Genomic DNA, 23,248 nt, shown 5'->3' with positions numbered 1-23,248 from the left:
TTTTACAGATAAGAAACCCTATATAATTGTGGCTTCAGCCAAAGATTTTTATGGACCTCTAATGCACTCAAATATTTCTTATGTGCATGTTAAAATAATATAATTAATAATCTTCTTTCCTGAGTTCTAATATTAACTTGGAGAGGCATCCAGAGAATTCATTGGAAAAAGTGCCTAGTCAGGAAGATTCATTTTCATGAGTTCAAATTCAGTCTCAGATATTTACTTGCCATGCAACTCCAGGCAAATCACTTAACTCTGTTTGCCTCAATTTTCCCAGCTGTAAAATGAACTGCAGAAGGAAATGGCATACTATTCTAGTATATTTGCCTGGAGAACTCTAAATGGGGTCACAAAGAGTCAGACACTATTGAAAGGCTTGCATAGCATGATTTCAATCAATTGTTTTCTTTGCTACTTCAAAGGCAGCATTGAGTAGTAGATAGAACTTGGGACTTAAACTCAAAATAGACCTTTAGAATTCCATTTCCCCCATGTACTAGGCAAGTCAGTTTATCTTTCTCTGTTTGTTTTCTCTTTAGAAAATGAGAATCATGATAGCTTTTATACCCTACAGGGTGACTGTGAGGAACAAATGAGATAATGACAGCAAAGTGTTTTATAAACTTTTTATATTAATATCAATTATTGCTATTACTCCTATTCTACTACTACCGTACAATAGCATTGCTACTTTTAGTGGATCTGTGACCTCAGGAATGTAGGCATAATATGCCTTCCACCAATGTGAATCAAAAGTTAACCTTCCTTCCCATCCTATTCATATTTTATCCATGTCCTATTAAAAAGACTTCAAAGGGTGTCTACTCAATACTCTGGGCCCCTCCTCTAGATTTCTCCACTTTGTATGGATGCCAATAAGCATGGTTTTATATTCAGATAGTCTTTTATCCTTCAATCTCCCTACAAAGACAGCACTCAGCTGTATAGAAACTGCTTCCCTTTCTTTTCTTTTTTTTAAATTAAAACCCTTATCTTTCATCTTAGAATGTGTAATGGTTCCCAGGTGGAAGAACAGTAAGGGCTAGGCAATGGGGGTTAAGTGACTTGCCCAAGGTCACACAACTAGGAAGTTTCTGAGGCCAGATTTTAACCTAGCGCTTCCCATCTCTAGGCCTGGAACTCTACCCACTGAGCCACTCACCTGCCCCTGATTCCCTTTCTTAATTTAACTGGAAAGTTATGTAATTTGTTTTCGAGGAATCTCAGTTTATTTGCTGTCTTTGGGATAGGCATATGATTATTATATTTTTTTAAGGAAAGAAAGGGATGTGGAGAATAACTTTGACGTTACCTAGGCATTGAACAGATTCTCTAAGGTCCATAAAAGAGATCAGCTCAATTCTTGGGTGGGGTGGGGAATGGGGTAGAATGGGAGAGAAGGATAAAAGTAGTATTTTCTAGAAGAGCAACATTGTCTCATGGCTTTTAACAAAACTCTCTTACCATCTGTTCTGCCCACTCCAAAGATCATAAGAACTGTTTTGGGTTATTGGGGTTACTCTTGCCAGTTTAGGAGTTTTAGGGCCTGGGACATGGAGAAGACCTATGGAAATCACAGCACCTCCAAGATGATATCTTTGGTTATATAAAGAGGTGCAGTAATGCTCCGTTTCCTCCCCTGAAGATGTAATGCAGTCAGAACCATGGAGAGCCACCAAAGGGAAAAATGAAGATGAGATGGGAATCTAGAATTTCTGGAGGGAAGAGGGAAGAGGGAAGAGGGAAGAGGGAAGTGGGAAGAGGTTCTTTGAACTTTTCAGATTTGAAAAGACCACATATGGTTACCTGTGGGATGCAGTGGTTTCTTCTTTAGTTTGCCCAAATTCCAGTTTGAGTCCCTGCCACGTCAGTGACTTGTAAACTCCTAAAGATCCTACCTAAATGAAAACACCTTTGACCCTGGACTTAATGAATTTTATGTCTTTTGTCAAAAAACAGCTTCACTAAGCAAAGAGAGGCTCATCACCATATGGGATAAAAGTCAATATATTTCCTGGCCTTGATAGTTCTTGAAGTCTAGCTGCTAAGTTATGGAAGAGTTGAGGTCTCTTTGTTGGAAAAAGTGGCCATTTGAAAGGGAAAAAAATCACAGAGCTTTGAAGTATTGAAAATTAGTTCATCTCTAAGGTCTCATGCAGGTCCAGCACACCATTATTCTATGACTTGATATGATCAGATGAAATTAGAAACTTGGTGCTAAAGTCTCACTCTAACACCATTTGCTACACAGCTGAGATCGCTAGAAGTGGTTTTATCTTGGAATGTTGGAATGTATCCAAGAGGGGCTAATCATTCAATCAACTAATCAACCAGCGGCATTAAATGTCTACTGTGTGCTGAGCCCTGTCATAAGTATTGGCACAGAGAAGACAAATATGAATGTAGGTGCTATTCCCAGACTTCTATTCAGTGAGGGCTGTGTTTGTGTGTGGATATGTGTATACAACATATATATACGGTAAGTTTTTGGAGGAAGAGGACAGCTTGTGGGATTTAGAAAGCTTTTCATTTAGATCTTCCTTAAAGAGAGTTTTGAGGGAAATAAAGGTCTCTGGGAGGGAGAGAGGAAGTGAGAATATATCCCAGACCTGGAAGACAGTGAATGCAGAGGCAAAGAGATAGGAGATAAGAGTATCACATGTGTGGAAGAACAGCTTGGATAGACCAGTAAATGTGGGAAAAGGAATAATGTTTGATATGGTAGAATGGGGTCATGAAGGGCATTAAAAGCTAAACAGAGCTTATATTTGATCTTAAAATTTGGAGTTGATTAGAGGAGTGGCAATTTTAGATTGACACTTTAAAAATCATTTTGGCAGCCCTGTGGAAGTTAGATTACAGAGAGAAGAGATGAGATAGGCTAATTAGGAAGCCATTATTAGAGTAGTCCATTCAAGAGGTGGAAATGACCTAAATTAGGGCAATGGCTACATGATTCTTTGGAGGTAGGAATGGAAAGATTTGACAACTGATTAGATATGTGGGCTGAAGGAAAGTGAGTCATGGATAATGTGAAAGTTGTGAACCTGAATAACAGGAACAATCATAGTGTCAACAGAAACGAGGAGGCTTGCCTAGAAAAATGAATTCAGTTTGGGACTGTTTAAGTCTGAGATGCCAAAGGAACATGCAGTTTGAAACATTGATAGGCAATTGGAAATGCACAACTAGATCTGAGGTGACACTAGGGCTATTGAAGTTGTTTACATGGAAATCAATATTAAAACCACAAGAGCTGAATGAGGTCAGCAAATGAGACAGTTTGCAGTGGATCTCAATCTTTCTAATGCTGTGACCCCGCAATATAGTTCCTCATGTTGCAGTGACCCCAAACCAAAAAATTATTTTGGTGGCTACTTCAAAACTGTAATTTTGCTATAGTTATGATTCGGAATGTAAATACCTGATATGCATTATGTATTCTCATTGCTACAAATTGAGAGTTGAGAACCACTAGTTTAGAGGGAAAGAATAGAAAGTTTAAAAAGAAGGGGGACACTAAACAGAGCCTTTACTAGTAGGGGGTATGATTTGGAAGATAAATGACAAAGGAGACTGAGAAGTAGTGGTCTGGCAGGAAGGAATAGGAACAACAGGGAAAAAATGTCATGCAAAAACCAGAGAGGGGAGAGGATCCTGGAGGGTGATCAGCAATATAAGAGATTCAAGATTCATTAGAGAACTGAGAAAAGATTATAATACGTGGCAACTAAGAGATCAGTGATAATTTTGGAGAGCAGTTTTAGCTGACTGATGAGATTAGAAGCAAGACTGCAAAGGGTTTAGAGGGGAGTAAGAGATGAGGAAGTGGAGGTAACAGGTACAGATTACTTTTTTCTAGGACTTTGGCTTTGAAAATATAGACCTGAAGATGGGAAGTTCTGGTTTCAAACCTGGCCTCAGAAACTTCCTAGCTGTGTGACCCTGAGCACATCATTTAACAACATTGGCTAACCCTTATTGCTCTTCTGCCTTGGGACAGATAGAATAGATTCTATAACAGAGGGTAAGGGTTTTTATTTTACAAAAAGGGGGAAGGGGAAGAATGCATGGAGAGATAGAATGATGATTTAAAGAGAGGAGAAAACCTAGTGAGGATTTTATCAGGATGGGGACAATTTAGGTGCATATGAAGGCAGCAGGAAAGAAACCAGTGGATAAGGAGATGAGAAATAGTTTTGATTAGAAGATAGTAGGTTGAAAATTGGTGTGTATGGGTGTGTATAGAGGCATGGGCAAACTATGTCAGAGAAGATGGTAGGGAATTGGGGCAAGAAGTGCTAGAAGAAGTTTTTAACTGGTGGTCCCAGGGCTTAAATAATGTCAGCACTAAAAAAAAAAGTCAGCTTCTTGAGGCAAGAGTTAGTATGCCAAAAGGCGGTTTGTCTGTATTGCCTAAGGTGCATTGTTGGATGTATAACAGGAGTTCAGTCCATATTTACTAAATTGAATGACCTCAGAATATATTCATTAGAAAGGTTTGTTAAGTATTCATTTGCTCCATTCATCTTTAACCTGTCACTATTACCTTAACTGGACTCCTGACCCTTTAGAAGAAAAAAAAAATAGACTATGAAGTCCCATTGGCGGCATGGCTATTTAGGGCTGGAGAATGTTTAGTTGGTGTTCCTACATGTCCAAAAGGGATTAAAATGATTGTGGAGAATGGCCAAACAAAGCACTTTGGAAATTCCAGTGGCAGTTGTTGCCATTAGCAAAGAACATGCACAGAATTTTTCCTGGTGCTTTTTTGTAAATAGAAATCTTTGAACCTGGCTTCATTTTCCCAGTTATTGCTCTAGTTATGGACTAATATGGACTAATGAAAACTGGCAAGATTCCCCTGTGCCAGCATCAATCCAACAAAATAACGGACATCAAAGCCTGGAGAGACCATGTAGCCAAAAGTAGCACCCACGCAAACCCCATGCATTGCAGGCTTAGAAGTGAAATTTATGATAGCTTTGGTGTTGAGTGAGTCATGCATGTATTGGCCAAGATGTTTTCTTCTCTTTAAGTAATCACTACTCATGCTAGCAGCTTTTGTGAAATTGTTTGAAATCATTTAAATGATTTTGTCTCAGCATGTGTTTTAGAACAGTTTGGTGCACCCTAAACAAGCTAGATGTCTTGTGATGACCTAGGATTCTTTGGAATAGTTAGATGATGCAAAGGATAGAGTGCTGGGCCTAGAATTGGGAAGGACCGAGTTCAAATTTGGCCTCAGGCATTTACTAGCTATGTGATACTGGGCAAATCATTCTTTTCCCCCCCTTTTTTATTCCAGTAATAAATTTATGCATGAATTTCCCAAGGTTTCATGATTCATGTTGTCTTCATCCCCCTTTTTCTCTTCCCTCTCTGAGGTGACAAGCAATTCCACTGAGTTATACATGAATTATCATGCAATACCTTATTTCCATATTATTCATTTTTGTAAGAGAGTAATATTATAAAACCAAATCCCAAATCATATGCCCAAATAAACAAGTGATTAATCATATGCTTTTTCTTGCATTTCTACTCCAACAGTTCTTTCTCTATAAGTGGATAGCATTCTTTGGCATAAGTCCTTCAGAGTTGTCCTGTATCATTGTGTTGCTGTTAGTAGCAAAGTCTATAACATTTGATCGTTCCACAATATTGCTGTTACTGTGTTCAGTGTTCCCCTGGTTCTGCTTATTTCACTCTGTACCCATTCATGTAGGTCTTTCCAGTTCATTCTGAAATCATCCAGTTCATCATTCCTTATAGCACAATAGTATTATATCATCATCATATTCCACAATTTATTTTCTTTACTGTCATATTGGCCAGTTTTATAGGTATAAGATGGTACCTCAGAGTTTTTTTTTTAATTTGCATTTCACATTTAGAACATTTTTTCATATGATTATTGATAGCTTTGATTTTTTCATCTGAAAACTCCCTATTCATATCCCTTGACCGTATGTCAATTGGGGAGTGACTTGATTTCTTAAATAGGCAAATATCTTAAACTCTGTTTGCCTCAGTTTTCTCAATTACAAAACAGGACTATAATAGTACTTACTTCTTAGATCATTGTAAGGATAAAATGAGATAGTAATTCCAAATATAGCACGTAGTAAGTATTATATAAATGTTAGCAATTATTATTATTTTCAATTATCGTTGTTTTTGTCATTATTGTCCTTTCCCCATTTTTGGCCTGGAGCTATTGGGAATCACTGTGAAGAGTGCAGAGAAAAAACTAAAAACTAGGTGTGTGGGAAGGGAGTTAGGTGTTTCTATACTCTTTGCTTTATTCCCTTCTGGACTGTAGGTGAAGAGAATATATGGTGCCAGACACAGTCAATTTAGCCATGTTTAAAAAATGAATATTTTGAAAGAAAAAAAATGCCATCAGCCTGGTTTAGACCCTACAAGGACCCTATGAACACTTGTGAGGAAGTTCTTTAGTATGGGAAATATGGTAGTTGCTTGTCTGACTAGAACCAATCTGAGCAGTTATGACAAGAAGCTGGTAAATGAGAAAAAAATACTAATTTATAAAAGTGAGAAACAGTCCTAAGTCCTAAACTCCTCATGCCAAATTGAAGGAGCACTGGGAAGGGAGCTGCATAATGTTGAATCTGACTCCTAATCCCATATCCCTTAATTTGGGGCTGCTTATCTCTCACTTGAAATCTTAGCCCTGCCCTATGGCCAATCTGTCCCCTAATTAGGGGGGAAAGAAGCACCCATAAATGTGTAAATCAGTAACAAGTAATCTTTCTTATGCCTTGGTTCTAGTAATTAGATATTTCTTGCCTTGTCAGTGATCACTGTCTTTAGTCCAATAACTATATCTATGAATTAGATTGGTATTTGTCCATATGCCCCTTTCCTTTGGAACTGGGACCATACCTTACTTGTGATAGTTCTCCCAGGGGTATGTCCTCTTCCCTAAAATCATAGCCTTTGTGGGTATATTCTCACTACCAACTTCTAGACTTCCTTACAGTAGACAACATGGCATGGCGGTAAGTGGGCTGGATTTGGAGTCAGAGGACCAACCTATGTTTGATTTTTAGCTCTCTCACTTAATATGTGATCGTGGACAAGGAAGTAACTTGTAACTCAAGCTTCAATGGAGGTTTGTCTTCTGGCAGTTGAGGGAGTTGGACTATACACCTTCTTATGCCCTTTCCGATTCCAGGTCAACAATCTTGTCTGAATCAGTGCCAGTTACCATATTCTCCTGAGAACTCTGCCTACTGCCCCACATTCTTCCTATTTCCCACTGCTGAATCCTTCTTGGGTCACTAGTGCCACCCTCTTGGATCTATATATTTTTCAGTTGCTGGCCATCTCTTTATCTGCCCATTGAGCCCTGGTTCTAACAGGGTAAAAGTGGGAGGTAAACAGATGGTTTGAGTCATAGCTAGCCAGCTAGTTAGTATCCTGCCATTTGGAGAACACAGAAGCATAGCAACATGAATAGGGAATATACCCTGGTATGCTTTAAGTATCAAACTCAAAAATTTGTATTTAATGTCTCTGAATATTGGTAACTTGCTAACAGTGTCTCTGTTTGACCAGGAAGAAAATGGTTGGCTTAAGATTAGAAGGTAACTGGGTTAGAGATGACCTTTTCTTCCATTCATATTTTATAGGGAAGAAAGTGAAGTCCAAAGGAAAGTGGTTTGACCAATTTCACAAAGTGATTTAGTGGCAGAGCTGAAACTCAAGCCCATGTCCTGTGACTCCAAAGTCAATAAGTTTTCCAATGTACCTCACTGTCTCCTGTTCCTTGTGACCTAGTTGATGAGGAGGAGGCATATTGAATAAAGAGTCAGGGAGACATAAGTTCAAATTTGGCCTCAGGTCCTAGCTCTGGGCAAGTTACTTAAGCTATCTCTGCCTCAATTCCTAATTTGTAAAATGGGGATAATTGTAGTACCTGTCTTATAGGAGGTTTTTGAACAACAAATTAGATAAAGCATTTAGCACAGGGCATGGCACATAGTAGGTGCTATATAAATGATAGTTATTATCATTCTTATGCTAATTCTTTTCTTCTCCCTTCCCTTCTTTCTCTTCTTCCCCCCTCCAACTTTTCTATCCGCCCAGGTCACAGAGAGTAAGCATCAGAGGTGGAACTTAAATCTAAATCCTTTGATTCCAGAGCTTGTCCTCTGTCCACTGTCCCATGGTCAACTCAACAAAATATGATCCCAAAGTAAAGCTTAGTTATTTTTAATAGATACTTAGTTTAAATTCGTTTTTGATATGCATATCTCTTATTTTAAAAATACTTGCAGACTATTCCAGATTGTTCTTAATGCAATAATTGGTTGTTTTCTTATGATATTTCATTCAATATTGTCTTCAATGACCAGCTTCCTTATTCTCTATTTCTAGGAAAGATATCTGTGCTGGAGTTAATCATCCCTGTGAAACCTTAGGCCTGTCTCATCTCTCTGGCATGTGTCAACCTCACCGGAGCTGTAATATCAATGAAGATTCAGGACTTCCCCTGGCTTTCACAATTGCCCATGAACTTGGACACAGGTAAGAGCATAAATAAGGATAGAGGAGATATGGCTAGACAGCAGTTCATAAGAAAAAGATCTGGGAGATTTATTATGCATGGAGCTTCCTATGTATCCACAGTGTAACGTGGCAGTCAAAATTGCTGTCCTTTCCTACCATCAAAATCACTCTCTTAGGCTGCCATCAAACTGACATCCAGAATGAGGGAGGTGATATTCATTGTATTTAATTCTACTCTGTTCAGACCATACCTGCAGTGCTCTGTTCACTTCTAAATATTGCAATGTAGCAACACATCAAGAAAATGGAACATAAGTAGAAGGAGGAGAAATCAAACAATCAAAGACCTAGAGCTACAAGGGACCTTAGAGGCCATCTAATTAAGCTGTATTATATAAATGAGTAAATGGAGGTCCAGAGACATGAATTAATTTGCCCCAAGACAAAAAGGTACTAAGTGGGAGAGTCAGAATTTGAACCCTGGCCTTTTGGCTTCAAATCCAGAATTCTTTCCAATTATACCATTCTTCCTTCCTGTGAAATTGTAAAGGGACTTGAAATGATCCCTTTCAAATGATTAAAGTTGGTTAGCCTGAAGTAGAGAAGATTTAAAGGTGGCATGAAAGTTGTCTTTAAATATTTGAAGAGCTGTTGTAAGGAAGAAAGGTTAGACTTATTCTGCTTGGCCCTGGCAAGTAGAACTAGGATCAATGGATAGAAATTATAGGGAGGTATATGTTGGTTACATGGAAGGGGAAAAGTTAATAATTTCAGCTGTTGAAGAAATGGGAAAATTACCTTGGGACATAGTGATTTCCTTTGTCACTGGAAGTCTACAAATTGAGATAAGCCCTCTTTGGGACTGCTTTGGAGAAGATTTATTCTTCAGGTTGGAGGAATTAGACTAGAGTAGAAGTTCTTAACCTTTTTTTGTATCATGGACCCCCAAAGATCATCTGATAAAGCCTATGGACCCCTTCTCAGAAGAGAGTTTTTAAGTACAAAAAGTAAGACATAAGATGACAAAGGAAATAATTTGTTTTGAAATGACAATTATTAAAAATGTATTTCTAAAAATACAAATTCAAGGACCCTAATTTAAGAAACCCTTGACTAGATCATATCTGAACTCCCTACAGATTTTGAGACTCTTATGAATTGATCATGAAAACTAAGCTCTTCTACAGACAGATGATTCTGTGTTTTCTGTCGTACAATATCATGGCTCCAATGAAAAAATAATTTTTCTCATTTGTTTCCCTCACCATTAAAAAAAAAAAATTTCCACTTCTTTGTAGCCTCCAGAGCCAGTGTGGCTTAGTGGATAGAGAGCAGGCCTTGGATCTAAAAAAGCTGTGTTGTTTTTCAGTCGTCCAACTCTTCATGATGCCATTTGGGATTTTCTCAGCAAAGATGGTTTGCCGTTTCCTTCTCTGGTTTATTTTTCAAATGAGCAAACAAGTCACAACTAGAAAATGTCTGAGACCATATTTGTATTCAGGAAGATGAGCCTTCCTGACTCTAGACCCTGAGCTCTTTTCACTGAATCACCTAGCTGCCTTTATCCCACTTAGGTCAAGGAAATGAGGCTTTGCTGACACCAGGTCCAAGAAGTAAACAGAATTTACTCGAATTCATCACACTTCAGTGCTAATGGCAATGAGAGAAAATATATGAAAAATTAACTTTGGCATGCCAGGGGTGAAAGCTATTTCTGCCCTTCAAGAGACATTTTGACTCCATTCCTAATTGTCTTTCTCTTCATTTGCATCCCCTATACTTTTTTTCTCTACCTACATTCTTACATGCCCAACTATTCTGCCTCTGATGGCCTGAGAATTTAGCATAGCAATTTTGAATCTGTTGGAATAATGTAGGAGGAATGATATATTCCAGAAAATAGTTTTCTCATTTGAACTGTTTTATTTTTATTCAGGGTAACTTTTCTTTAAAGTACTTGATTTATATACAATGAAAACATTCATTCATTCATTCGTTCATTCATTCAATGAATGATTTACTAAGCATCTACTATGTGCCACTCATTCCTCGAGATCCATGTTGGCAAATCTATGGCACAAGTGCCAGAGGGGACTGCTCTCCTCCCCTTCTCCACTGCACTTGTGGACATTTCTCCCATCACCCGCCGCTCTGCCCAGCAGTCCAATGGGAGTTCTTCCTCCCTCCCTTGTCTGAGGGAAGGGGCCAGCTCACATGCAACATGGGGTTTCAGTTTGGGCCCTTGGTTTCTAAAAGATACACCATCACTGCTCTCAATTTTCATTCACTCAATAAACGTTTTTTAAAATGTCTACTATATGGGAAGCACTGTGCTAAATTCTGGAGATATAAAAATAACAACTGAAAGACAGTCCCTGCCCTTAAAGAGTCTGTATTCTAATGAGATTAAACTACATACAAAAGGAATCTGAAAATGAGGAGTGAGGTGGGGCAAGGTGGCTCAGGAAGTTACTCAAAGCAGAGGCAAGGTGGAAAAGTCAAAGTAATCTCAAAGTAGTAAGATCAGAGATCAGGTGAGAAATGAGGAGTATACAAAGCCAAAACCAAAATAGTCCCTGCCCTCAAGGTGCTTACAGTTTTGGGGGCAAAACAACTTGAACTCAGAAAAGTTACATATGGTACATGATGTAATAGTTATATATGCACACTTATACAATGCAGTATATATGTGAATATATGTTCATATGCATGCATTGTGTATACATACATACAGGAAATATATGTAAATATACACACGTTTGTGTATACATACACATTATTTGCCAGGAGGGAAGATGCTAGAAATAATGTATGGCATGGGAAGGAGTTAGAAGAAGAGAGAAATAACGATAAGGTTCTTGTAGGAAGTAGCACCTGGACTGAGCATGAAGATAAATGAGATTTCTCTATGGTAGAGATGAGGAGAAATACCTCCTAGGAATGAAGATAGTAGGTGAAAGGTCCCCCAGAAAGGGGTTAGATTGGCTAGAACAGAGAGTGCACTAAGCCTGGAAAAGTAGACCAGCACCAGATTATGAAGGGCTTTGAAAGACAGAACAGTTTATATTTTATCCTAAAGGCAAGAAGGTGCCACTGGAGTTTATTTACCAGGATAGTAACAACATGCTTTAGGAATATCAATGAGATAGCCCTGTGGAGCACAAATTAGAGGAGGAAGAGAGTATAGAAGGAGATCAATTGGGAACCTCTTCACAATAGTTCATTCATACTTTCATTCACTCACTAGTCCAAGCTAGAGAGGATAAGAGCCTGAGCTAATGGGACAGCCATGTAAGCAGAAAAAAAAGTGGTAGAAAGGAGAGATATTTTGGAGGGAGAATAAATGCAACTTTCCAACTGATTGGTGCTGAAATAAATAACTCATTGAAACTAGCTTGCTTTTTGCTGGAAACTTCTGAAGCTATAAATTAGATACCAATAAACAGAGAGCCAGATTAACATTAATATTAGCTGATTTGATTTGATCAGCTAATTGTAGGAGGGTTGCCAAATTCTTGAAGGGAGAACTGGGCTTGGAGATTAATGAAGGATGGACCCCAGCTTCCCAGTGCTTCCACAAGTCAGAAGATTTGTTACATTTTAACAGTGACTCAAAAGAAAACTCAGAGGACAGAAGATTATATTAGCAGATGAGTAATTCATTCTGGTTACCATTTTAATGATTTAAATTTTTAATATTAATCATTCATTTTTAATGATTTATCTGGAGAAGAAAACATGCATAGCCTTGAAAAGGAGATGTGACTGGGATGGAAATGAATGCTAATAACGATAACATTGATAGTGCTGTACCTTTGTCCAATTATTTATGCATTTCACATCCTTTATTTCATTTGCATTTCACATATTATATGTGCTTGCTTAACCCTGTGAGGGAGGTGAGGAGCCCTTTGATGCAGTTTCATAATCCCTAAGGGCAAGTTACTAAAGCAGTAAGTGATAGAGAGAATCAGAACAAAAACCTAGGTCTCCTGACTGCCAGCATCCTGCTTTTATTTTTTTTTTCTAATTAAAAAAACACTTATCTTCCATCTTATATTTAATACTGGGTATTTGTTTTGAGGCAGAAGAATAATAAGAGCTGGGCAATGAGGGTTAAGTGACTTGCCCAAGGTCATACAGTTAGGAAGTATCAACATTACAACCTCAAAGTGTTGTAATGAGGATCAAATCCAATGCAATGAGCATGGGAAATGCAGGTATAATGGACAGAGTGGTGTCATTGAAGTCAGGGAGACCTGACTTGGAAATTATACCTCACACTTCCAGGTAAGCATGGTGGCAGTCTAGATGTGGGACTCTTCCTCTCCCCAGCACCCACTGATATAGACTACCACAAAAGACCAAAAAAAAACACATTTTCATAAGAATGGAGGGACGCTATAGTAGAGCACAGCATTGAAGGTATGTGAGATTTGGGCATTTCCACACTAAAAGGGCGTGAAAAAGCTCCCGCCCAAATGTGAGCTGATCTACCCTCCCCTACCCCACCTATGGAACCAGAGTCAGAGCCAGCGTGCGCCAGAATCAGCAAGTGAGCAAGGGGCACTTCTAGAGCGAGAAAGGGGCACCTCTAGGTCCTTGGGAGCTAACGAAGTCCACCAAAGACCTACCCCAGAGAGCAGATATACCTGAAATCTCGGCAGATGGAGGAGCACAGATGGTGGGCTTTCCCATACAGAGAAGAGCTGCGAACAGCAGAGGCTGTGGAGATTCAAGAGCTTGCCTCAGGCAAAATCCTTGCTCCTTAACTCCATACACAGAGAATCTGCCCAGGTCACTCAGATTTCTAACTAAAAAGGGAAGGTAAAACATCCACAGTGATGGCAAATTCTGCCCAGGGGCAAACATCCTCCAAGAAACACACAAAAAAGGCAGTGACCTTTGAAAAATTTTATATAGGAAAAACCCAGGCTACAAAGGAAATACAGGACAAAATTCAAATGAACCCAAAACCTTCCCAAAAAATGGAAACTGTCCATAAACTTTGGAAGAATTTAAATTGGACCTTATCTAAAAGTGGAAGCCTTCTGGCAAGAGAAATGGGAAATGGTTCAAAGAGAAAACCAAAAAATTAAAGAAGAAAACCAAAAGATTATAACAAAAAAACCAGGCCTTAAGGACCAGAATTGAGGAACTGAAAACCAATGATCTTGCAAAACAGTAAGAATTAATAAAGCAAAGTCAAAACACTGACAAAATAGAAGAAAATATAAAATATCTCAATAACAAGGTGACAGAGCAGGAAAGCAGAGGAAGGAGAGACAATTTGAGAATCATTGGTCTACCTGAAAAGCCAGAAATAAACAGAAATCTTGACATCATAATACAAGAAATCATCCAAGAAAACTGCCCTGATGTTCTTGAACAAGGGGGCAAAATAGACATTGAAAGAGTTCATAGAACACCCTCTACACTAAACCCCCAAAAGACAACTCCCAGGAATGTAATTGCCAAATTCCAGAGCTTTCAAGCTAAGGAGAAAATTCTATGAGAAGCCAAAAAGAGACACTTCAGATACCAAGGAGCACCAATCAGGATCACACAAGACCTGGCAGCCTCCACACTAAAGGACTGCAAGGCCTGGAGCATGATATTCAGAAAGGCAAGAGAACTGGGTCTTCAACCAAGAATCACCTATGCATCAAAACTAACTATATACTTCCAGGAGAAAGCATGGGCATTCAACAAAATAGATTTCCAAGTATTCATAAAGGAAAGACCAAAACTAAGTGGAAAGTTTGATATCCAAACACAAAGATCAAGAGACACATGAAAAGGTAAATAAGAAAGAGAAGGAAAAGGGGAAATGTTTTTTTTTTTCTTATTCAAACTCTCTTCTTTAAGGGATATAATTAGATCAAATTATATATATTAATATATGGGGATAATGTTATTTGTAACTCAAAAATTTTAATCATTATTATAGTAATTAGAAGAATCACTCAAGGGAAAAGATTGGGAAATTAAGGGCTATAAGATGATAGGCAAAAAGAAAAAGAAAAAAGTGTGGGGGGGAATCAAAGATGGTACCAAGAGATACTTGAAGAAATAAAACAAATAGCATAATCTGTTTCACATGAAGATACAGATGGGAAGGGGAGTGGAAGAATACTCTTACAAGAAGGAGAGGAATAGAGTGCTAATAGGTAATACTTAAAACTTACTCTCAGTGAAATCAGTTCTGAGAGGGAAGAGCATCTAGATCCATTGAGATATTGAATTCTATTTTATCTGACAGGGTAAGGGAGAAGGGAAAAATAAGGAGGGTAGGGGGGAGGGAATACTAAAAGTGAGGGAAGGAGAGTGGGGAGGGAACTTAACAGACCCTAAATAAAAAAAAAAACAAGAAGGGAACAAAAAGGGAGGGACTACAAAGGGAAGCATATCAAGGGAGGGGATTAGGGGGATTGATTAAAAGTAAACCACTGGTTTAAAAGGATATAGCAAAAGAAGAAAGGACAGGACTAAGAGAGGATATCAAAATGCTAGGGAATTCACAAGTGACAATCAGAACTTTGAACATGAATGGAATGAACTCACACGTAAAATGTAGATGAATAGGAGAGTGGATTAGAATCCAAAATCCTACCATATGTTATCTACAAGAAACACACCTGATGCAGGTAGATACTCACAAGGTCAGAGTTAAAGGTTGGAGCAAGACCTTTTGGGCTTCAACTGATAGAAAGAAGGCAAGAGTTGCAATCATGATATTAGACAAAGCCAAAGTAAAAATAAACCTGATTAAAAGGGATAGGAAAGGTAAATACATCCTGATAAAAGGGAGTATAGACAATGAGGAAATATAACTAATCAACATGTATGCACCAAATGGTAGAGCATCCAAATTTCTAAAGGAGAAACTAGCAGAATTGAAGGAGGAAATAGCTAGTAAAATTATACTAGTGGAGACCGAACCTACCACTATCAACTTAAGATAAATCAAATCAAAAAATAAATAAGAAAGAGGTAAAATATGTGAATTAAATCATAGAAAAATTAGAGTTAATAGATATATGGAGAAAAATAAATAGGGACAAAAAGGAATACACCTTCTTTTTAATACTACATGGTACATTCACAAAGACTGACCATATACTAAGTCATAAATACATGGCATAAAAATGCAGAAAAGCAGAAATAATAAATACAAACTCTTCAGATCATAAGGCAATAAAAATAATGATCACTAAGGGTACATGGAGAGGCAAATCAAAAATGGAAATTAAGTAATATGATTCTCCAGTATTGGTTAGTTAGAGAACAAATCATAGAAACACTTAATAATTTCATTGAAGAAAATGACAATGATGAGACATCCTTTCAAACTCTATGGGATGCAACCAAAGCAGTACTCAGGGGAAAATTTATATCCTTGAGTTCATATATTAACAAATTAGGGAGGGCAGAGGTCAATGAATTGGATATGCAAATCAAAAAACTTGAAAGTGAACAAATTAAAACCCCCCAGAAGAAAACCAAATTAGAGATCCTAAAAATTAAAGGAGAAATTGATAAAAATTGAAAGTGATAGAACTATTGAACTAATAAATAAGACTAGAAGCTGGTATTTTGAAAAAACAAACAAAATAGACAAAGTACTGGTCAATCTAATATAAAAAAGAAAGAAGAAAACCAAATTAATGGTATGATGGATGGAAAAGGAGAACTCACCTCCAATGAAGAGGAAATTAAGGCAATCATTAAAAACTATTTTGCCCAATTATATGGCAATAAATATGGCAATCTAGGTGATATGGATGAATATTTACAAAAATATAAACTGCCTAGATTAACAGAAGAAGAAATAGAATTCTTAAATAATCCCATATCAGAAAAAGAAATTGAACAGGTCATCAAAGAACTCCCTAAGAAAAAATCCCCAGGGCTTGATGGATTCACAAATGAATTCTATCAGACATTCAAAGAACAGCTAACTCCAGTACTAAACAAACTATTTGACATAATAAGCAAAGAGTTAGTTCTACCAAATTCCTTTTAATGACACAAATATGATACTGATTCCAAAGCCAGGCAGGTCAAAAACAGAGAAAGAAAACTACAGACCAATCTCCTTAATGAATATAGATGCAAACATCTTAAATAGGATACTAACAAATAGACTCCAGCAAGTGATCAGGAGGATTATTCACTATGATCAGGTGGGATTTATACTAGGAATGCAAGGATGGTTCAATATCAGGAAAACTATACACATAATTGACCATATCAACAAGCAAACCAACAAAAATCACATGATTATCTCAATAGATGCAGAAAAAGCCTTTGACAAAACACAACACTCATTCCTATTGAAAACACTAGAAAGCATAGGAATAGAAGGATCTTTCCTAAAAATAATAATAAAGTATCTAAAACCATCAGTCAACATCATCTGCCCATTATCACCGCTATTATTTAACATTGTACTAGAAACACTAGCAGTAGCAATTATAGAAGAAAAAGAAATTGAAGGTATTAAAATTGGCAATGAAGAGACCAAGCTATCACTCTTTGCAGATGATATGATGGTCCACTTAAAGAATCCTAGAGAATCCACTAAAAAGCTAGTGGAAATAATCAACAACTTTAGCAAAGTAACAGGATACAAAATAATCCCACATAAGTCATCAGCATTTCTATATATATCTCCAACACATCTCAGCAGCAGGAATTAGAAAGAGAAATTCCATTCAAAAATCACCCTAGATAATAAAAAATACTTAGGAATCTATCTGTCAAGACAAATATAGGAACTATATGAACACAACTATGAAACACTTTCCACACAACTAAAACTAGATCTGAGCAATTGGAAAAACATTAATTGTTCATGGGTAGGACAAGGTAACATTATAAAAATGACCATCTTACCCAAACTTATCTATTTATTTAGTGCCATACCAATCGAACTAACAAAAAACTTTTTTTACTGAATTAGAAAAAACCATAACAAAGTTCATTTGGAAGAACAAAAGATCATGGATATCCAGGGAAATAATGAAAAAAAAAATGCAAAGGAAGGTGGCCTTGTATTACCAGATCTCAAACTATACATAAAACAGTGATCATCAAAACAATTTGGTACTGGCTAAGAGACAGAAAGGAGGATCAGTGGAATGGACTTGGGGTAAGTGACCTCAGCAAGACAGTCTATGACAAGCCCAAAGATCCCAGCTTTGGGGGCAAAAATCCACTATTTGATATAAACTGTTGGGAAAATTGGAAGACAGTGTGGGCGAGATTAGGCTTGGATCAACATCTCACACCCTACACCAAGATAAACTCAGAATGGGTGAATGACCTGAACATAAAGAAGGAAACTATAAGGAAATTATGTGAACACAGAATAGTATGCATGTCAGACCTTTGGGAAGAGAAATATTTCAAAACCAAGCAAGACTTAGAAAGAGTCACAAAATGTAAAATACATAATTTTGACTACATCAAATTAAAAAGGTTTTGTATAAACAAAACCAATGTAACCAAAATCAGAAGGGAAGTAACAAACTGGGAAACAATCTTCATAACAAAAACCTCTGACAAAGGACTAATTACTCAAATTTACAAAGAGCTAAATCAATTGTAGAAAAAATCAAGCCATTCTCCAATTGATAAGTGGGCAAGGGACATGAATAGGCAATTTTCAGTCAAAGAAATCAAAACCATTAATAAGCACATGAAAAAGTGTTCTAATTCTCTTATAATCAGAGAAATGCAAATCAAAACAACTCTGAGGTATCACCTCACACCTAACAGATTGATTAACATGACAGCAAAGGAAAGTAATGAATGCTGGAAGGGATGTGGCAAAGTCCGGACATTAACATTCTGGAGGGCAATTTGGAACTGTGTCCAAAGGGCACTAAAAGACTGTCTGCCTTTTGAACCAGCCATAGAACTGCTGGGTTTGTACCCCAAAGAGATAATAAGGAAAATTATATGTACAAGAATATTCATAGCTGAGCTATTTGTGGTGGCAAAAAAAAATTGAAAAATGAGGGGCTGCCCTTCAATTGGGGAATGGCTTAACAAATTGTGGTATATGTTGGTGATGGAATACTATTGTGCTCAAAGGAATAATAAAGTGAACAACCTAGAGGGGTACAGGAGAAAAAAACACTATCCACATCCAGAGGAAAAACTGTGGGAGTAAAAACACTAAAGAATAACTACTGCTTAATGACATGGGTCAAAGGGGATATGAATGGGAAATAGACTCCAAATGAACACCCTATTGCAAATACCAACAACATGGAAAGAGGTTCTGATCAAGAACACAGGCGATACCCAGTTAAACTGTGAATCGGCTATCGGAGGGGTAGAGGAGGGGAAGGAGGGAAATAAAATGATTTTTTGTAACCAAGGAACAATGTTTGAAATTACAAATAACAATTTTTAAAAAAAGGAATAATAAAGTGGAGGAATTCCATGGGAACTGGAACAACCTACAGGAAGTGATTCAGAGTGAAAGGAGCAGAGCCAAGAGAACATTGTACACAGAGACTTATACACTGTGGTACAATCAAATGTAATGGACTTCTCCATTAGTGGCAATGCAGTGATCCTGAACAACCCGGAGGGATCTATGAGAAAAAACACTTATCCACATTCAGAGGAAAAACTGTGGGAGTAAAAACTGCTTGATTACATGGATCTAGAGGGATATGATTGGGGATGTAGACTCTAAATGATCATCCTAATGTAAACACCAACAACATCACAACGGGTTCTGATCAAGGACATATGTAATACCAGTGGAATTGCGCATCAGTTATGGGAGGGGTTGGGGGAGGGAGGAAGGAATAGAAAATGATTTTTGTAACCAAAGTAATATTTGAAATTGACCAAATAAAAAATAATGTCAAAAAATAAAAAGAAATTATACCTCTGATATTTATTAGTTTTTAGATTGTGGGCAATCTGTTAATAGCTCTGAATTTCAGCAGAATTCTTAAGACTTTCCCAGACCTCCAGAATCACTAATCTTTGACTTGCTGGTACATGTGAAGCACTGTTAGCTTTGGGGGAAATAAAGTCATGAAAAAAGGAATAGTGTCCTCAAGTTTCTAACCCAGAACCTTCTGTCTGTAGGCCTGACTCTCAATTCACTCTGCCCTCTAGTAGCCTTCTCCTTTTAACACCACACTATGCTGTGTCTGTACACCACTGAATAAAACTTGTACTCATGGAAAACAGAGACTGTTTAACTCTTTAAATTTATAGTTTGTTCCCTTTAAATCATACTAATGGAGTGGAAGTGCTAGAAGGCTGTAAGACCTGGGTTCTGATTTGCTGATGCCTACACTAGTTCTCTGATATTAGGTAAGTCTTAACTTCTCTGAATCTCAGTTTCCTTACTTATATAATGGGATGAGATGATGGGATGATAGCCTTAGACTTGAGCTAGAAAAGACCTGAGAGCTTATATGGTTTAGCTGTTTAATTTCACTTCAGATGAAGCCCAGATGGGTCTACAGAGATTACTTGGTCTACCTGCCTCCCAGAATTGTTGTGAGAAAAGTGTCTTATGAACCATAAAGTGCCATAGTAAGTTATTATTATTATTTAATATTTTTATTATTAATAAAGGGTCTAGCTCTTTTTTTAAAAAGCAAGATGGTATCATCCTTTAGGTGACAGAAGTTTCCTTGAAGGAGGAAATTAGAAACAGATGGGAAAGGCAGTGCTATTTAACCCTTTTAAAAGGATGTTTGAGGCACTGAAGAAAGAGAATTGGATGACAAGACATTCTTACAACACACTCACAAAGTCTTGCACCATAAGACTAGGGGAGGTGATTTTTGCCAGAATAATTTAAGAGCTACTTCAAGACATTTCGTGATTAAAGTAAGCATCAGTCCTCTGAAAAACAATTAATGAATATACTCATAACTAGTAAATGAGTAGAAATAGGAAAAAAGTGGACTGGTCAGAAACAGTCAAAATTACCCCAAAGGTAAGAATCAACATTTAAGGAGAGCCATCCAGCAGTCTCTCTGAGGGTCCAAGGTCTCTCCAAGTGTGACAATCTGGTCGAGTAATGGAGATGATAGATACTGTGTGCTCACGCCCACATGCATAGGCATCACATGGTGTTCTGCCATAGCACAGAGGTTCGTTTATTATATAGACTGGTGATTACATAATCCTTTGACACACAATCAATTTTCTACATATATGTTTCCATGGAACTTAACAACAAGACGCATAGCCTAAGGAGATAGTCAATGAAACATTGTTTCTGTAGATGAATGACATAAACAGAGTGATCTAGAGGTTAGTTCTCCCTGACCTAAGAGAATCATTGTTACTTTTGGATAACTTTCACAATCAATCACAATTACTTACGAGATGGGTAACAAAACATTTTGTAGTTAGGTACAGGGTTAGAGGGCAATTTAATGACAGACCAGATTTGGGATTTTATTCAATTTACAAATTCTATTTTTCTTCTGTTACTTTAAAGCAATGTTGCTTGGTTTCTGTCTGAATTCTGCGCAGAATTCAGTGGCGTATGTCTTGAAGGTGATTGATGTTCTTGGCTTGCTTGTCTTGTAATGGGAGTGAATGTGGCTCTGTGAAGAGGGAAAGGAAGGGGGTAATAGGCAATAATCTTTCAGGGCATTGACAGCCCCGAAAGACCTTGACAGCCAGTGATGGTATGAGGGCCTCCAGCAAACATTCCCCAAAGGAATTAATTAAGGTTTAAATTTGTAATCAGAAATGCCATTTCTACCTTTTGTAAGCCATAACTAAAAGATTTTATTATGTATTCTGTAGGATAAAAACTGTATGTAAAATATGCATCTAACATGCATAAATATACATAAGTATAAAATACATCTGCCTTGGCTAAGTGACTCAGTATATAGGGCACCAGACCTGGAGTCAGGAAAACCTGAGTTCAAATCTGGTGTCAGATGTTCATTAGCTGTGTGACCCTGGGTGAGTAACTTAACCCCATTTGTGGCTGTTTCCTTGTCTGTAAAATGAACTAGAGAAAGAAATGCCAAACCACTCCATCTAATTTGTCAAGAAAAGCCCAAATAAGGTCATGAAGAGTTGGATATGACTGAACAACAACGGCAAAAATAAAAACACATTATGGTCTAAGACCCTTACAGACTTAGACTCATTTGATTTTCTCAATAGCCGTTTGAAGTAGATAGCCCCATTTTCTTGATGAGAAGATGAAGGATCAAAATAGGTACTCAAATGTCAGAAGAATGATACAAATATAAATCTCCTCTTTTCCTAGTTCTGATACTCTTTGTACTATACCATTCTATGGGCTATCTTGCCTAGATGGAAGTTAACCAGCTTCTCTTATAGTTCCTATACTTAAATATACATGCTTGCATACATATATAGACACATGTGTATGTATATAAATGTGTGTGTGTTGACACATATGTTTTATGGTAGCAGAATTAAGCACATTTCTGTATGCCGGTAGTAATCTTAACTGCTGCTTCTCACTTTATACAGATTAATTAGTTAGGATCATAATATTGTAAATCAAGACACATAGACTTGAGGAACCTGGCAGGGGATTTATCATCTGAACCAACCCCCTCTTTTTACATATGAGGAAATTGAGATCCCAAGATGTTAGATGACTTTCCCAAGTTTATCCAGGTTGGAAGTGGCAGATATGGGATTTGAACTCAGTTCCTGTGCCTTTAAGTTTAGCAAATCTTCCCTCTTGACTATACTACCTCTAATTACCTTCTGGTGACAGATAACAGAAACACAGTTCCTTGGAAGGACTTAAAATATGTTTAACCAATGGCTCTGAAATCTTTTTTAATGATGGCAATATAACAAAATATACAAGCCCTTGAAAGACAGTAAGTAAACTTCTAATTTCATCCACTGTTGGATTCTGTGACCTATCATGGTGCCTATGACAGGCTCAGAAAATGAGGCATGAATTAAGGTAAATAGTTTTTTTTTTAATCTAAATGTTGTAATAGGTGTTATTTACAGATGTGAGCCTCATCCCTGTCGAAGAAATACTGTCATAAAACAGGTCCAAATGAACAGATAAAATCCATGATGCTGCTTAGTATATATTTTTCTCTCTGTTAATCTACTCCTATTGTATGAACTTGCCAAATCTGTGACCAGTGAATAGCAAATAAGTTACAAACAAAGCAAGTAAGAAAGCAATTCATCAGAACAGAGGAGCCAGCCCAGCCTGTTTCCCTCCTTGCTCAGTAAATAAAAGGTCCCATGCTTCAGTGCTCTGGACAAGCTTCCCTCTCCCCAGTATCCCCTCGGAGTAGCCCCACTGTAGTCAGTCTTGAATACTTGCAGGGCAAAGTCTCTGAGACAAGGCACACCAGTAGTACAAGAGGAAAAATACTGGATTTAAAGTTGGAAGACCAGTTTGGATTCTGATTTTACTACTTAGTCACTCTATGACCTTGAGAAAGTTCCCTAGCTCCTCTGATTCCTAGTTTTCTCATCTGTAAAATCAGGGGATTGAACTAAATGGCCTTGAAAGTCCCTGACAGCTCTAAATCCTATAAACTAATTACCCCATCATTTTACAAATGAGGAAGCTGGTACACAGGAAAGTCATGACTTGCCCATCAAGCTAGGGAGGGGTAACATAGTCTAGTGGAAATAAAACTAGTCTTAGAATAGAAAAATCTGAGTATGATTTCTAGATCTT

The 23,248-nt window shown here is 37.5% G+C and overlaps 1 protein-coding gene across 1 annotated transcript in view; it reads left to right on the top strand.

Moving 5' to 3' along the window:
• Window positions 1–23,248, top strand: part of ADAMTS12 (ADAM metallopeptidase with thrombospondin type 1 motif 12) — a 563,652-nt gene that overhangs the window by 340,156 nt on the left and 200,248 nt on the right. Inside the window, exon 7 of the mRNA XM_003340624.4 lies at window positions 8,410–8,559. Within this exon, the coding sequence (XP_003340672.2) occupies window positions 8,410–8,559 (150 nt within the window). The remainder of the gene's footprint in view (window positions 1–8,409; window positions 8,560–23,248) is intronic.

The sequence above is a fragment of the Monodelphis domestica genome, chromosome 3 (assembly GCF_027887165.1).
Source record: "Monodelphis domestica isolate mMonDom1 chromosome 3, mMonDom1.pri, whole genome shotgun sequence".
NCBI lineage: Eukaryota > Metazoa > Chordata > Mammalia > Didelphimorphia > Didelphidae > Monodelphis > Monodelphis domestica.
This window is presented reverse-complemented; position numbering and strand designations above follow the sequence as displayed.